This window comes from Elephantulus edwardii, unplaced genomic scaffold (genome assembly GCF_000299155.1).
Source record: "Elephantulus edwardii isolate Elephantulus edwardi_28Jun2011 unplaced genomic scaffold, EleEdw1.0 scaffold00279, whole genome shotgun sequence".
NCBI lineage: Eukaryota > Metazoa > Chordata > Mammalia > Macroscelidea > Macroscelididae > Elephantulus > Elephantulus edwardii.
Genome location: NW_006400029.1, coordinates 2,941,609 through 2,957,492, shown reverse-complemented (window position 1 = coordinate 2,957,492; position 15,884 = coordinate 2,941,609). Strand labels below are relative to the sequence as shown.

The 15,884-nt window shown below is 39.4% G+C and overlaps 2 protein-coding genes across 2 annotated transcripts in view; one reads left to right on the top strand and one right to left on the bottom strand.

The window, feature by feature from the left end:
* The window catches only part of DDHD2 (DDHD domain containing 2), a 31,645-nt gene extending 26,542 nt beyond the window's left edge, over positions 1-5,103 (top strand). Inside the window, exon 16 of the mRNA XM_006900291.1 lies at positions 4,997-5,103. Within this exon, the coding sequence (XP_006900353.1) occupies positions 4,997-5,078 (82 nt within the window). The 3' untranslated portion in view covers positions 5,079-5,103. The remainder of the gene's footprint in view (positions 1-4,996) is intronic.
* Positions 5,104-9,251: 4,148 nt separating this feature from the next.
* PPAPDC1B (phosphatidic acid phosphatase type 2 domain containing 1B) lies at positions 9,252-13,134 on the bottom strand. The gene is made up of 7 exons (XM_006900290.1): positions 13,057-13,134; positions 12,789-12,897; positions 12,374-12,464; positions 11,904-11,967; positions 11,298-11,422; positions 10,355-10,525; positions 9,252-9,421 (listed from the first exon to the last, which is right to left on the bottom strand). The coding sequence occupies exons 1-7, from the start codon at positions 13,125-13,127 to the stop codon at positions 9,258-9,260; spliced, it is 795 nt and encodes a 264-aa protein (XP_006900352.1). The 5' UTR covers positions 13,128-13,134; the 3' UTR covers positions 9,252-9,257.
* Between the last annotated feature and the right edge of the window lie 2,750 nt (positions 13,135-15,884).

Sequence of the window (15,884 nt, the reverse complement as noted above, 5' to 3'; positions counted from 1 at the left end):
GGGAGTGTCAGAGACAGTGCGATTGGCACAGGACAGAGCAGAGTTTAGGGCTGTTGTACATAGGGTCGCTATGAGTCGCAGGCGACTCGATGGCACATAACAACAGCAACATGGTTACCACCCTGTCTGTCCTCCTCTGCTCCTCCCTTGCATCCTCATACCCATTTTACCAATTACTTTTATATTTCTACAGTAAGGTCTTAAACATTGTCCTCATAATGCTCTCCAGTCCCTGTCAAGTTAGGTAGTAATTTTCAAAGTCATTCCTTCTGCATGCTGCATTAAAATTCATCATGTGAATGTACCACAATTTCTCAATCCATTAGATTGTGCTTGGATGTTTGGGCTGTTTGCATAGTCCAGCAGTGGTGAGTAACATGGCTATGAACATTGGTGTACAAATAGCCATTTGTCTTAATTTCTAATTTTCTTGGGATATATTCCAAGCTTTGGAATAGCTAGGTCATATGGCATTTCTTTGTCCAGTCAAGCCCATTTTATAATCACTGTGTCATTCTACTTTGTTGGAGGAATCTTCCTTTTTTTTTTCTGACTTGTATCTTTCCCAGAATGACATCTTTTTCCTCGGACTACTCATGACAACATGCCCAAACCAACAGCACAATTCAAAAGCATTTCTTCCTCAATCTGTATTCATTATCCAACTTTTAGATGCTTAGGAAGTAGTTGAGAAATACCATGACTTGAGTCACGAGCTCTTTATCTTTAAACTGACTTGAAGCTCTTTAGGGCTTTGGAGGGTGCTTTGATAGCAAATTTTCTCAATGTACCATGTCTTTTAATTTCTTGACTGATACCATAATGAGTGTTGTTCATGGATCCAAGTAAAATGAAATTGTTGACAACTTCAGTTTTTTTCCCTCCATCATGAGGTTGGTGCCTATGGTCCACTGGTGATTAGTCCAGGGTTCATGTTGCATATAACAGGTTTTTTCTTTGTATATAACCTTTGATATGGCCAGTGTGACTTTTGCTATATAGAAAATTGTGGGTTTTTTTAACGGTCAGATTTGTTAATCTTTCCTTTTGATCTCTGGAATCTGCATCATTGTAAAAACAATGTGATGGTCATGGGGCAGCAGTGTTTGACTTCGACTGTCTGCCCAAAGGGGAAGGAAGAGTCCCTGTCAACAGCACACAGCCAATTCCAGTGAGATCTGATATTCTTCTTACACCCCAGCTGCCCCCAGTGCATACTTCTGTTGACTCTCCATCACCAACTATCCCTCGTCTGGTTCTATTTTCCCCTGTTTGATAATAAACAGAACTCACAGTCAATATAATTATGAAGTTTATAAGGTAATTTTTCCCCCCAGCAAGTTGGAGCCAACCCATAGGTGACCTTCCTTTGGGTTAACAGCACAACTCCTTATGGCATAGGCTACCTCAGCAAAATTAACAGATTACAATTAGGAAACAAGATACAAATCTTCAATCAAGACAGGCTTTTCTCTGATTCTTAGCTTAATGACCTTGTCTTCCACCCTGGCTGGGCAAGTGTTAAAAAAACCCTTTCTTAGCTCTGACAACTCTGTGCCAGCCGTTCTGTGCCAGTATGCATAGGCCCAAATGGGCTTGGCTCTAGCTCTTATGTCAACAGATTTAGTGCCCCCGGCATCTATTTCACCAGCAAGTCCTCAGCTTTCTCGCTTCCTGAGCCAGGAGCCCACAGCCATTTCACACTGGTTGTCTTTATCTACCATGGCTGCTGCTGTCATCACTCCAGCTACTGCTCCTCACCAGTGGTGCTGCTGTCTAGGCTGTTGTCTGGGGTTCTGTGTTAGTTCTTTGTCTCTATCTACAGGAACCTCAGATCCAAAGGATACACTGTTAGTTTTCAGTTGTTTCTCTATAGTAATGAGATTCTTTAGGTTGCTCAGCTTAAAGTGGGAGGATGGCAGAGCTGACCAGTTCCCACCCTGAGGCTCTACACACCTTATTTCCATGATACCATTTCAAAGGTATCATTTACCTTATTTGTAATATCAGTAAATTTATATTGTCCAGCCCGGGTGGGCTCCAAATATCTAACATTTGCATAGTCCCACTTAACCATATGATAAAAGTAACAAGGCTAAAGGCTAGAATAATCCATTACCACAGTCAAAAGTGATAAGAAAGATCTTCTTTATGCTCCTAAAAATTCCTACCTAGTTTTTTTGTAATGTTTTTTTATATATAAATCACTGATAAACTTCAAATTTTAAATCTCTGTATATTATTATGCTGCTAACTCAAAGGCATGTAGTTCAAATTGGCCAGCTATTCTGTAGGAGAAAGATGAGTAGTCTCCTCCCATGAGATTTACTGCTTCTGCAAACCCTCTGGAGGGTTGGCTGTGAATCAGATCTGACTCGAACACACATCACAAAAACAAGTATGTAAGTCAATCTACTTTATTTTTTCCTACATGGTTTTATATGCAGTCTCAGTGCTAGTGATTAAGATTCTAATTTTTATCATGAATTTAATTCCTATGTATTTGGGTCAAATTCTTTTCTAATGATCTAGTTATGTACCAGAATTACACGTTTGGTCATTGAGGCTTTTGATACGTTTAAGTATCTAGTAAAACCAATTCCCTTTTGGTGGCATAAATTTCTTAACCTAGAGGTCTGTATATTGAGGTTTGGAGGAGTTGGAAGTCTATGAACCCAGTAAATTCTATTGGTAATTTGGGGAAATAGGTGATTTCCTAGCATTCTTGAGAACCTTTCAGATTCTCAAAGAGTTTTGACTCCCAAAATGTTGAAAGTTTACCTATAAGAATGTCTGAATAATCCTTAATTCTAAGGCAGTCCTTAATTTTTGTAGTCAGATTTTGTTATGAACCAAATATAATTGTCCACACACAGAATATTGGTTAGGATATGCAGGAGAAATTGGTAACACTGCTTGTCTAAAGGAGCAAAATGGTGTTGAATAATGGAGATGCAGGAGGAAGACTTCATTTTTATACTCCTGCATTTAAGGTCACTGAGTTGGAATTGACTAGATTGCACCTAACAGCAACAACCTTTCTCTTGAATTTTGAACTACATGATAATATTAAATGTTTTAAAAACTGCACTGGCCAGAATAAGAGTTGCATAGTAAAGTGTACTGGGGAGACGGACTGTATAAGAATGAAAGAATTTTTTTTTTCAAAGAGAAAAACGAACTAGGGGGGAGGGCAGGGCAGGGAGGAAAATGTGCAACAATGAGTGAATGGAAATCCAGGTTCTCTATAAACTTTCATTAAGATCTAAAAAAAAACCCCAAACCTGCACTGGCACATGTTTCTTCCAGATTGTCCCAAGCATGACCTCTGTGGAAGGAGAACCATGTTGATCACTGACTTTTTGTGTTGCTAAGTGTAACACTAGAATTCTTTGCTTGAAGGTCACTCTCCACACATCACATCTGAGCCTGGTTTTGTTTTTTTTTTAAATGGTAGTAAATGGTGAAATTAAGATACTACCAGATAAACAGAAATTAAGGGAATTTCTAACCACCAAACCTGACCTACCAGAAGCATTAAGATGAGTCCTCCAGAAAGGAAACCAACAGGATTCAGCAACTGAGGATAGCGACATTGACTAGCCACTTGGACACATATAACAATAAATATAGATTATAGGAAATTTAGGGTGCAAAGGTAAAATGGGTAATAAATAATACAGAATTTTTACACGTTGAAGAAGTTAAAAGCAGTATTAAGAAAAACATTGTTTTAAATGTAGGACATTAAGTTTATAAAACTTATGGTACCCACAAAGAAGGTAAATAGATCTGCTAACCAAGATGAAGAAAATCGACTTGTAGTCCTCAAAAGAGCAATAATTAATAAGAGGGAAAAGATATTTTTAAAAAACTATACACTGGAAGTAAACAGGAACAAAGAGGCAGTCAACCTCCCACACAAAATATAAAATGGCAAAATTATTTTGATAATTGAATGTAAATGGATGAAAATAATGGCACACGCTAAGGTACAGCTGAGTAAAGGGGTAAAAAAAAATCAAATGATCGTGAGGATGGGGAATAGTACTAAAAAAAGCCCCAGTAATCTAAAGGACAGAATTAATATTTTTTAGCAGTCTCAGTATCTTACAAATAGATCTGAAGTAAAAATTCATCAAAACAAAGAACATTATATGACAAACAGCCAGTCTACTCAGATGATGTTGTTGATTGCCATCGAGTTGAGATTGACTCATAGAGACTGAACAAAAGACCTAATGCCTTTCCATAGCTATCGTTGTTTCTCCAAGTTCATAGAGTTTCCAGAGGCATGTGATTTAGGAAGTAGATACCACTCCTGCTTCCCAACATGAATCAATCTGGAAGCTCATCCAATCATTGTACATAATGGGCAACTATCTACATACCTTTTGTCAGAGACCTGAAATTTAGAAAGCAAACTTATGCAGAATAAAGGGGTCAGTATGCTGTAGAGTAATAGTTAACCAGTTAGACCTAACTAAAAATAGTCTTTAACCATCTAACAGCTCCTCGATTTATGTTATACACTACTGTACACCGGCCATTTTCCAGAATAAATACTGTAAAACACCAGTGAGTTTTAGACAAATTTAAAAATTGTAAAAATGTAACAAAATCTTTGGAACATAGTAAAATCGATGTTGAGCATGAAATTGTAACACTTTTTATTATGTTGACATGTAGGATTTCTATTATGTTGCCATTTGTATTTGTGATGGAAAAAACACTGAGTTTTTAAAAAATGGCTTTATTTTTAGTATGAATCAAAGTAGAAGCCAGGTTGTACATACAGTAGTTAAGAAAAGTGTAATACCAGTTTCACTTAAGAATGTAATTGATGAAGAAATAAAATTTATTTTATTAAATCCTGGGGAGGGGGGGCAGGGATTGAATTTGCAGGGTAGTTGGTGTTGCTTGAATTAATGGCATGTAAAGCCTCCTACAAATGTTAGTTCTGACTTTCCTCAACCTTACTTATTTTTCTTTCCAGGGAGTCTGAAGATACAGTATTGCTAGTTCTCAAAGAAATCTATCAAACCCAGGGTATCTTCCTTGATCAGCCTTTACAGTAAAAGTGACCCGTCTGTGCTGCTCCATGTAAGTTTTGTCATGTGTTGAGGATAGTCCTCAGATTGTTAACATGTTAGAAGAATCTTGGGCACTTTGAGGTCTTTATAAATACACTTTCCTGTTTGTCATCAATATCTAGATTACTGTTCATTTTTAGAAGGAGTCTGGTTAAAATTCCTGGGGGGAAAACATAATTATAGCTCACTTGAGAAGATTAAGTTTATGTCAGTTTTGACAGTGATTTGTCCAATACTATTTGGTATTTTTAGGTCTAGACTCAGAATCACAACAGTTCTGCTCATCTGAGCATTAGCATGTAAAGTTACAAATCAAGTCGCAAACAGCCCATTCTGCGGTTTCAGTGCCTTTTCCGTGTACACTAGTCTGTATGCTCGCTGGTGGCTTTTCCCTCTCCGCCTTCCGTTGTGCATGCTGACCTCTTTCCCACTCTCTTCCCTAGAGACGTTGAAGGATCCTCCCCCAGAAAACCCACCTGTTTGCTGCTAGAGTGTTCCTCTCCTCAGCTGCATGCTGCCTGCCATTTACTTACCATATGGGTTTTGGAAAAGAACTTTCCTTTTGAATTGAGTGGAAAAACAATGGGAAGACCCTATTACTGGTTGCCTTTAAACACTTGCCATCCTTCATGGCTGAATGCTCTGCATCTTTAATTTTTAATGACAGTATATATGTGCCACAGCTTGTTGCTTTATCAATTGAGATGATGTACAGTGTGTTTGGGTTTGATTGCTTTTTGGTCAGTAGAAATTTTTTCCAGGAAATGATTACATATTTTGGAAACCTTGTAGTTTGTTGAGAGTCAGAAGGCATTTTGGGGATACATTCATCTCGTCTGTACTTGAAAACCAAATCTGAGTGGCTATAGAAATGATTTTGTCAGGCAGGCATTTCAATTTTTTTTTTTACACTAATCTTTCTTTCCTTATGTGTACTGGATGAAGATAGACTAAGATGTAGCTTTATTTTTTTTTTAAATATTAAATGTAGTTATGATATTATTTCCTTATAGGATAGATTCCTTAATAGAAATTACAAATATTGTTTCTTGGTTTTACACTGTTATTACAGCTGCTATAAGAATATAACGATGATTTAGTTGATATTCGATACAATTTTATAAAGCAAAGATGCTGTATATATGCAGGGTCTTCCCTTTTATATCATTGGGAGACTCAAGATATATTTGACTTACTGGATAGTAGCTTCTGTTCTTATGTTTAGGGAAAAGTTTTAAGTGCTGACAAATCTCACGTAGCAGCCTTTACTGGCTGTTAGGCTAGAAATCGTTATATGTCCAGTGAAATAAAGCTTGAGTCACCTACCTTATCTGGGTGAAGGCAGTTGTCCTTTTAAAAAACATTTTGTGAACATCATTGCCTCCCAACTACCCATAGCCCAGAGTTCTTACTGAAAGGGCACTTGGCAGTGTTGGTTGAACAGGTAGATATAATTCCATTTTTTTTTGAAAGGAAAAACCTCTGCATATAGGATATCAGGAATAGCTCTTGCCAGCTCAGCTGGTAAAATGTTTACCTTGAAGAGGACAGGTAGGTGAATAGCCTCCAAGGCATCTGCCCACCACTCTGCAGTGGGTATTTTCTTTCTAATTGGTCACAGTTAGTCAGTATCTCAGCAGTTCACTTTATGATGGTCCTTTATATGCCCTCTCAAATTTCACAGGCCCATTTATTATTGAGTAGCATATATAGACAAGCTGTTATTTGTAACTTTCATAGGTAAGTATATTGTATCCAAAGTACTGACATTTACTGTTCACTTGAACCATCCCCCAGGCAGGCAACAGTGGTCTTTATCCCTTTCTGGAGAGGAAAGGGCAGGTTGGCTTTATTCTGAGATGGTGAAAGAGAGGTTGAGTATAATCAGAGGACAGCCTTTCCTTGAGTATCTGCTTCTGTAAGTCTAATGTTGATGTAGCCACTGAGTTGTTCCAGATATGTGGACCATTTTCCTTGTTATATAGACCCTGAGTTTCAAGTAAGGGTTTGTAGGAAATAAGCAACACTCACTAGAAAGGGGAAGCTCTTTCAAATTGCTGTCTTCAAATTTAGATCTACTCTCCATTTTAGCAGAATAGGTCCTGTTCAAGAGTAAACCAAAGGACAAGAATGAGTTCCTTCAACCAGAGGAACAGCGTGGCCCTGGAGAGCTGGCCAAGCCTCTGCACGGTAGAGCTGTAGAGCTTATCTGTCCATCTGTGATACTATTATGGGGTCATAAGCTCGACTTAAAAATTTTAATTTAGTTGTATATTATTTGCACTATTTCAGTTGTATCATGTGCAATCTCTTGACCAAACCTACTTTACTCTGGTACACTATTTTTGTTTTTACTTATGCCCAGCTGCAGAGTGAACATTGCTTATTTTAGAAGAGATTGTTTGCACAGAAAGATTAATAGCACTGATTAGCTATCTAATATTCTGCACTTTTGAAATGTTTTTTTAAATGATTATATTTAAAATTTTAGTGCGTACTGAAATAAAAGTGTATTGACTTACTTTTACCTGCCTTTATCCATAGTAAAGAGAATAAACATTTTCCCTCTTATTAAAATAAGTTTTAAAAATAAAAGTTTTAGACAAAGAACAAATATTAAAGTTCTGTTCCTTGGATTGGTATATTCACTGGCATAGGCAGATACAGGTCAGAATTTAAAGTGTGACAATTATAAGGTAAACATTGAGACAGTTCTCAAATATTTTTAAACATCAACCACAACTCAAACACTTCCTTCAGATGGGAAATCTGGTATTGTACCTTGAAAATTTCCCCTTGACACTTGAGAGTGAGGTCCAACTTACCATTAAGGGAGGGCTTCAGAGATGGTGGCTCACTACCATCCTTTCAAGAATCCAGTTTAATACATCAGGCTCCTCCGGAGGCTTCCTACCCTTCTTCCAAATATCCCCTCCTAGAACTTCGCTCCAGAAGTACCATTATGAATCTAAATTGTAAAATTTCTGGTCTGCTTGTGTTTTGCTTCGCTGGTCATGACAGAACTAATTTTAAGCCATGCTTTCACAGACATAAGAAGGAGCTGTCTGTTAATAGGTAGGTCATGTTAAAGCAGTGGACTTCCTGTACAAGAAAAAACATACTCAATTGGGAGTATCAAGTTTACTGACGGAAAAGATGCAGTGATAATGTTATAGGGGAAAATCCATGTAGACAAGATCATACATAAACTGCAAATACAATAAACTGTCAGGTGTAGGTCCTACAGCATCTGGTTTGACCTTCTAAAACTGTTCCATATATCCAGTTGTGAAAGAGGACAGAGTAAGATTAATTTGTCTTCCAGTAAGTCTTTGTCATTTCTCCTTCCTGCCTTAGCCAGTGGCACAGTTGGGCTATTTGGGCAGATCTTTGATAATGAATACAGGACAGCCTTTAAGCCACAGTTGAAGGACAAATGAGGTAGAAACAAGTTACCTGTTTTTAGTACGGAAACATTCCTGATAACTATGTTCTTTTTTAATTAACTTTGATAATTGCTTTCTAGTTCACTCAGTAGAACAACAGATTGTTTATGCTCACGGAATTCAAAAGCCAAACTGGACTGAGATCAGCTATGTGGATCATAGTGATAAATTAAGCAAGATTGTATATTTTCTTATGCCCTAGATTTTATGAATTTGGGCTGTGTGAAGTAGAAATTAACTTTTTATTATTTCATTGATAAAATGGGGCTATGCAAAGGCTTTTTGTGACAAGATCCTTCTACAACATTTAAATTAAATGTAAAAACATTGTAGATCAGGGTATTCTAATCTGAACTCTAGGATGTTCTGGTGGGATAGGGGTAGGGATTGTCCTGCTAACCTAAAGGAAGTTCAAATCCCAGAGCAGCTCCGTGTGAGGAGGACAGGCATTCTTTTCCCGTGACTTTGCTGGAGGGTCAGCAGTGAGTGGCTTCCAACTCAACAGCAATGAGTTGAATCTGAACCAGACTAATAAGCTTTTGGAACATTATAGAGAGAGCCCATTTATCCCAATGTCTGGTGGTGCACAATGTGGAAAAGGACCTTGAGTCTCCATGGTGGATCCGTGTGTGGTGGCAAATACTCAGAAATTCCGTCTTGTGTGTGGTCCGTTTAGGAGAGGCTGGGTCAAGTATTCTCCACAAGGATAGAACAATTTTTACACCTCAAAACGGTGAGAATCACCAAGCTTCTTCTCTGCAGTGGGATGTGCAAGTTTATCCTGAAATGGTTTATGGCATTCTGTATCCGTCAGGGGAGGGTAATACTGCCTATAGCAGACATAGGCAAAAGTCAGGCCAATTATTGATCCAACAAGGACATCTGAAGGGAGAATAGTGAGTGAAAACATTATCATTAGGTAGTGAGTTCTCTAAACATCAAATAAAATAATATCTTCGGTAAGTATACTAAGCCTTGTTCAGTGGGTTGTGACTTACAGCAACCCCCTTGTACAAGAGAATGAAGCCTGGCCTGGTCCTACAGTGGTCCTTGCAGTGGTTGCTGCTTAAGCCCCTTGTTTTGTAGTCTTGTTGACAGTCTTCTTGTTTGTTTTTGCTGAACCTCTACCAAATATTATGTCCTCCTCCAGGGAATATTCCTTCCTGATAACAGATCCAAACTACGTGAGGCCTAGTCTTATTATTCTCTTTTCTAAGGAGCATGCTGGCTGTACTTGATGACAAATTGGCAGTCTATGGTATAGGTAATAATTTTTTTTTTCAAGCACCATAATTCAAAGGCATTCAAATGAGAACTTGTAAATTCAGAAGAGTAACAAATGTTCATTTGATGCTACTAGTTACCCTTTTTAGCATTCAAGAACTTCCAGAATTTGCAAAGTATTAGTTTATTCTTCCAAACAGGGCTCCCCCAGGACCTCTTGGCAGTACTATTGACAGGGAATTGTGGATTTTCTTTTAAAATAATCTGACTTTCAGTTTTAATTTTTTTACTCTATAGCTCAATTTAAATTTGTTTTACTTATAACTTCATGGTTTTGAGGTTTATTTCTAAAAACTTCTTGTAAATGGACTTTTCTTTGAATTTGTTTTGCTTCAAAATAATATATATAATAATGAAAACAAATAATTGAGAAGCCCCTCTTTGTAAAGCTGCCTCTTTAAAAAAATATGTTTTCGCACCTACTCAAATATGAATGCATCGGCCTAAGACACCCCACCACCACCACCACCACCACAGGGAAGAGAGGAGGGAACCCGTTCGCTTCCCCAGCATAGACACCTTACTACTCACCTTGCCAGTGATGCTTATAGTCACAGGTGCGGGACAGTGCAATCACAGCTGCAAACAGCAGAGGCGACAGAAAGGCACAGAAGCGCCACGATTCCCCACGGCCTTGTGGTGTGAAGCAGTGTAACTTACCTGCCAGGTAGAAGGAAGCAAAGGCCAGACCAGCAAATGCAACTAAAACAGGGAAAACCTGTAAGTTTAAGTCTTTTAAAGGTAGCTCCACTTAACTCCTCTGCAAAAAGGAGGCAGGAATCATGAACATGTTTTACCTTCTTCCCCCCCTTTCATATTTTTCTACTATCGATTCTTTATTAGGAGGGGAAAAGAATAAATGAAAAATGAAGGACTTAATTTTTGCATCTCAAGTTAGTATTTTACTTGAAAATAGTTTTCAGAATATTAGCTGTGCTTTGGGCATGTCATTTAACTTAATGCTTTAGTCTCCTCACCTAGAAATATAATAAAAATCTAGTGTCCACCTTAACGTGCTACTGTGAGATCAAAGAAGTGTCTGAAATGCTGTTCAAAGCAATTAGCACATGGTAATGCTTCTAAAGGTTATTATTTTTATGACCACTACAGTATTGCAGGATGGATACAAAGAAAAAGTGATAATAAAATGTGGTCTCATAAAGGTAAGAAAGATGCCATGTGGTTTTATAGCCTCCAGAAACCAGCCGGAAGGTCAGCTCCAAGTCTGTTCTGACTCAACAGTGATGATTTTTTTTTAAACTGATACAAAGGTAACTACCTCCTCTGCTCTTGAATATTTATCATAAATGAGGATCAGGATGGAGACATCTTAGTTATTAAAGAGTGAAGTTCTTCTACTTTCTAGAGTCCAGTAAAGAGCAATCAGATGTTAGCATCCACACAAGAAGCTACCTAAGGTAAATGCAATGATCCAAATATAAGGATAGAAGTAGAGTTGATATGCTGTTCATACAGGAGGAATGTCCACTAGGAAAGCTCTTGCGGCCCTCATTCACCACGTCCTTGTCCCCTGTGCACATCAGGTCAGAATGGGCTTCACCATCGGGGAAGCAGCGGTAGAAGAAATCTGGGCGTGGCCTGGAAGAAATTAGCAGGTATGAACATAAATGGTGTGCAACTCCAAAAATCAGCTATGAGTAATCCTGTCATATAGTATCTCAGGCAAAATAATGGACAGTATGAAACTAGATACCACAGTAGTGGAAAAGCATTATTTCCCAGGTTAACATTTTTATTATGGGAGGGGGGGAAAAAGCATTCATCCTATGGTGGTTTTTTTAAGGCAAACAGTGACTAAAGCTGCAGCTGCAGCTGCACAAGGGTGATCATGAGGACAAGACTCAGCTGAGCTTGTCAATAGGAAATGCTGTTTGTGGCAGAGAAGGGCTCTAGTGCCACCTTTAGTAGGACTGTGGGAGAAGGGAGAAAGATTAGCCTAAGAATAAAGAAGAAATGATGTAGAGAAGAAATAATTCTGGCACACACTCTTCAGATTTCTTCTGAAGAGGTTAAGGCTCTTCACCCTCAACCTTGACACTTACTGACTCTTGGCACTTACCTCCCCACTATCAGTTTTATTGTGTTGGTAAAGACACCATTGAGAGCTAGGGCAAGGCTGGCAGCTGGAAAGCAAAGACAATCGGTTACTATTTTGCTGTCTCACAGGGCAGCAAGAAAGGACTAAGGAGGTAGTGCCTAACTCATGGCAGCCTTGACTCCTAGTGACCTTGTGAACAGTGGACAGGACTTTTGTGACCCACAGGGTTTCCATTAGCCAATTTCTACTAGATCAGAAACTGGGCATTTTTAACTTGTCTTAGAATACTGTGCTGAAACGTGTTCATCATAGTAGTAGCACGGAAGCTTCCATTGGCTGATGGGAAGCTGCGCCCAAGTTTCCAGAATGGAAGGTGAGAATTCTAACACTGAACCACAAATACATTCAGAAATACTTCAGGAATACAGAATTCAGTGGTTTTCACACAACTAAGACAGGACAACCCTGGCAGAAAAAGAGCTGGCTCTTACCCAGACAGGCTTGTTTGCTGTCTCTTGAGTCTGCCTTCTTGAGACATTTGACCAGGAGGATCAGTGACAGTGGAGAGAGAAATGCAATGATCTGAAACAAAGTATGTCAGTGGTAAAAGAAAATATGTCAGAGCAGCCCTCACAGGGTTGGGAGGGGAGGTGACACAGCAGGTGCTGTGATGCCTCCTGCTGCCCACCATGTGCACAACCACAGAAACCCTTCTTTAGCCAAAAAGGAATTTGTCATCTTGCTCTCTAGAGTCTTAAATTTTTAGGTACATTGAAAACAAAATGGGAAAAAAAAAGGGGAGCTCAACCCCAGAGAGATCATTTTGGAGCAAGAACTCCCTCTTTCCCTCTTAAGCACGGCACGAGATTATTAGGGGTCAGAAGGTAGGGATACTCTCCCACGCACAAACATCGGCTTGGTGGGGAAATACTCTGCTTCCACATAGGGATTCCGGTACAGCCACATCTCCTCTGGCTGGATGAGCCTCTGGAAGGGAGCCAGCAGCTCTGTCACCCTAAGAACAGAAAGGAGCACCATACATTAGCATCGCCGCCGCCCGGGTTCCTCTGGGATCCCCATCTCGGCCTGGACCCCCAGGCTTCTAGGGGCGCCAGACGGAGAGTGAAGAAGGACTTGCTTGCCGGCCCACAGGCTCCATCGGTAGAATGCTTACAGAAAGACCGCGAAGAGCGCGATCCGCACGCCCACCTCGGCCCCCAGGGCCGCCGCGGCCGCCTTTCCCATCCCGCCCGCGCTCGGCTGACGCGCTGACGTGGCTGCGGGCGGCGCGGCCGAGACGCGGAGGCGGGCCCGGGAAGGAGGAGGTGGGCCCGGGGCGAGGAGAGTGAAAACGGGGGCGGAAGGAGGGAGGTGGTCCCTGTGTGGTGGGAGTGGTCATCGTCGGGGAGGTTGCTTGCTAGCTCCATTTCCCCCGGTGAATCTACAATCAACAATCCCAGAAACTGCCTGGGAAGCCAGAAGCTTTGCCTTTGCTCTAGGGTGAGGGCGTCACCTAGGAAAAGCAAGCAGGGGTGAATGCCCACGTGTCCAGCCAAACAGCAAGTAAACTTTGGTACTGTGAAATCAGTGGGATGAAAGTAATGTGCTAGTGTCTAGGTTTTCTCATACTAAAACAAGGGGAAACATTCTGTACGAATTTTTCCTCCAAGTATAAACTCAAAACTCCACTTTTCATTCCAAGTTTCTTCTCAGTAGCATAAATGTATTTTGCATAACGGTATACTTGGCTCTCATAAAACACTTGGCTGTGCTGCAGGCCTCCCTGGCGAGGTCTGGAGAGCCTTGGCCATTCTGCCCATCCCCTCCCCCAAGGATGGTCCATTGCCCAGTGAGTTGTACCAAGAAACTGCATACAAAAAACAAGGCTAGAAATTTAATTTGTAACATACAGGACAATTTATTGGAGTCAATCTCAAGCAAATTCTGAAATCAGTGGAATGTCATTAAAAATCTTTCCAAATTAATCCTCAAGAAAGCAAAACACATTTGAATTCCAAAGTATTTGTAAAATAAAAAAGGCAACATCTCAGTAAATATAATGTACAAAATTATATATTCCTACCAGCACACATATCAGTAAGAAGCTTAAATATTACAGGCAATCCTAAATACACTATAACGAGTCAACAATAAGCTGTCTATATACAGGTCAACCAAGTTTTACACATTTCACACTATGCAATAAAACATAGGCCAATCAACAAAATCCCCAAAATAGCATGTATCTTGAAGTCTGTGGCAACATGAAGTCATTGTACAGTAATGCCCTGGTGGACATTCCCAGGGAAATGTAACACTAATCTGTTAGTGTCAAGAGCTTCGAGCCAAGTCATAGAAACTCAAAATGAGATTGACTTTAGTGAATACTGATGTTTTGTTATTAAAGACTCAAGTCTCAAGTGATTTAGGCAAAATAACATTTCACAGGATCTACAAAAGTTTATTACAGATAAAGTACAGAAAAAACTGACCTACAAAGGTCATTATCAGATAAAGATCACAAGGAAATGGGGAAAAAAAGGGGTCTGTTGTGCAATATCACCCAATGTAGACAAAAATCAATTTCTCATATCAACTCCAACTATGCACACACTTTTATATAAAAGACAGCCTTAGTATCAGCCAGCTGAAATCACCATTTAGCAACTTGGTCACCAGTGGCAATGTGATTATCTTTTTTAACACAGAGTATATAACCGAGTAAATGACATAAAGAGCAATGTTACTGACAATGAAGTAGAAGTTAATTTTTCCAGTCTGCTTCTAAACTGACAAGAATATCTTATAATACCATCTGCAGGTAATCTGAGGCATACTTCAGAGCCATTCACATGTATCAGCAGTCTGTGGGTGGGAGGAAGGGAGCACTGGATCTACAGACACTCAGCAGATGCAGTGATGTCATATAAGAAAAACTAAGAACTGAATAAGTGATTTTGACAAATATTTGTCCTTTTATTTGTATGTTAATGACTTTTTAAAGAGGTTTTTGAAAGTAATTGTCCCCTTTCCCATACCTGATGTATGGAAAAATGTATGTATGCTACAATCACCTGATCTTGCCACTTAATCAGTGGAGGACAGATGGAAACAGTTTTTGAAAGATACAGATTACATCCAACATCAGAAGTGTAAGTGCAGCTCCCCAATTCCCTCCTCCCTCCCTGGAACCCCAGGCATACATGTAAAGGAAAGAAGTGCTTAGGGACAGGGCTGACAAAATGAGAAACATGATACATAGAAAATATTCATAAAATGCTGCTGGTAGCTCATGCAGGAGTCCCTTCCTAAAATGTGTACCTTAAAGTTGAGCTATCTACTCTGAACAAAGACCTGTCAGCAGAACTTTAGCTTTAACTCAAAGAGAATAGGGTATTTATTTTCCAAACAGTACATAAGCAATGCTTCTACTTCATAAATGTAAAAGGAAAAAACTGTAAAATGAGAAATCTGAGGAGTTTCAAGTACTTAAGAAACCTGAATTCAATGAGGCAGAGGTCTCAAGTTAAAGTGACTACTTCGTACCTGTCGTAAACATTATCCCCCCATGGTCCCATTTATAACCCCTTTTCTCTCTGTACCCCCAACCCCAGATAAAAGTTGGTAAGATTTCAGTATATATATATCTCCAACTTTTCAATGTTAGCTAAATTTGTGGCAAAGCTGTCTAATTTTATCTATTTCCTATCCTACCTAAGAATGCATTCTTTTTTTGTTTATAACCAACCAGAGGCCAAATTTGTGAAGACTTTAAGCCAAAAGTTGTTGCATGTGATCACTTCCTATCTGCAGTAACTTGGACAATTTGGGGATGGCTGGAAGCATAAGACAGTGATTCAAGTCTGTTCTGATCTGCACTGCCCAGCAACAAAGCAAGCTCTCCAGGTATACTCCATCTCTTGTAAAAGGATGTTAGATTCAAGCTATTAGAATGCCATGGTAACTTGTTTTCTTCTCTTAGGACACTAGCTGTTGAAACAC

What these genes read in the sequence shown, in the direction of transcription:
- PPAPDC1B (XM_006900290.1), bottom strand. Translation starts at nt 13,127, where the DNA reads ATGGGAAAGGCGGCCGCGGCGGCCCTGGGGGCCGAGGTGGGCGTGCGG. An exon ending in TCCCCACCAAGCCGATGTTT is followed by an intron (nt 12,465 to 12,788) that starts GTGCGTGGGAGA and finishes ACTTTGTTTCAG; the next exon opens with ATCATTGCATTTCTCTCTCC. An exon ending in CTATAAGCATCACTGGCAAG is followed by an intron (nt 9,422 to 10,354) that starts GTGAGTAGTAAG and finishes TTCTCCCTTCAG; the next exon opens with ATGTCCTTGTTGGATCAATA.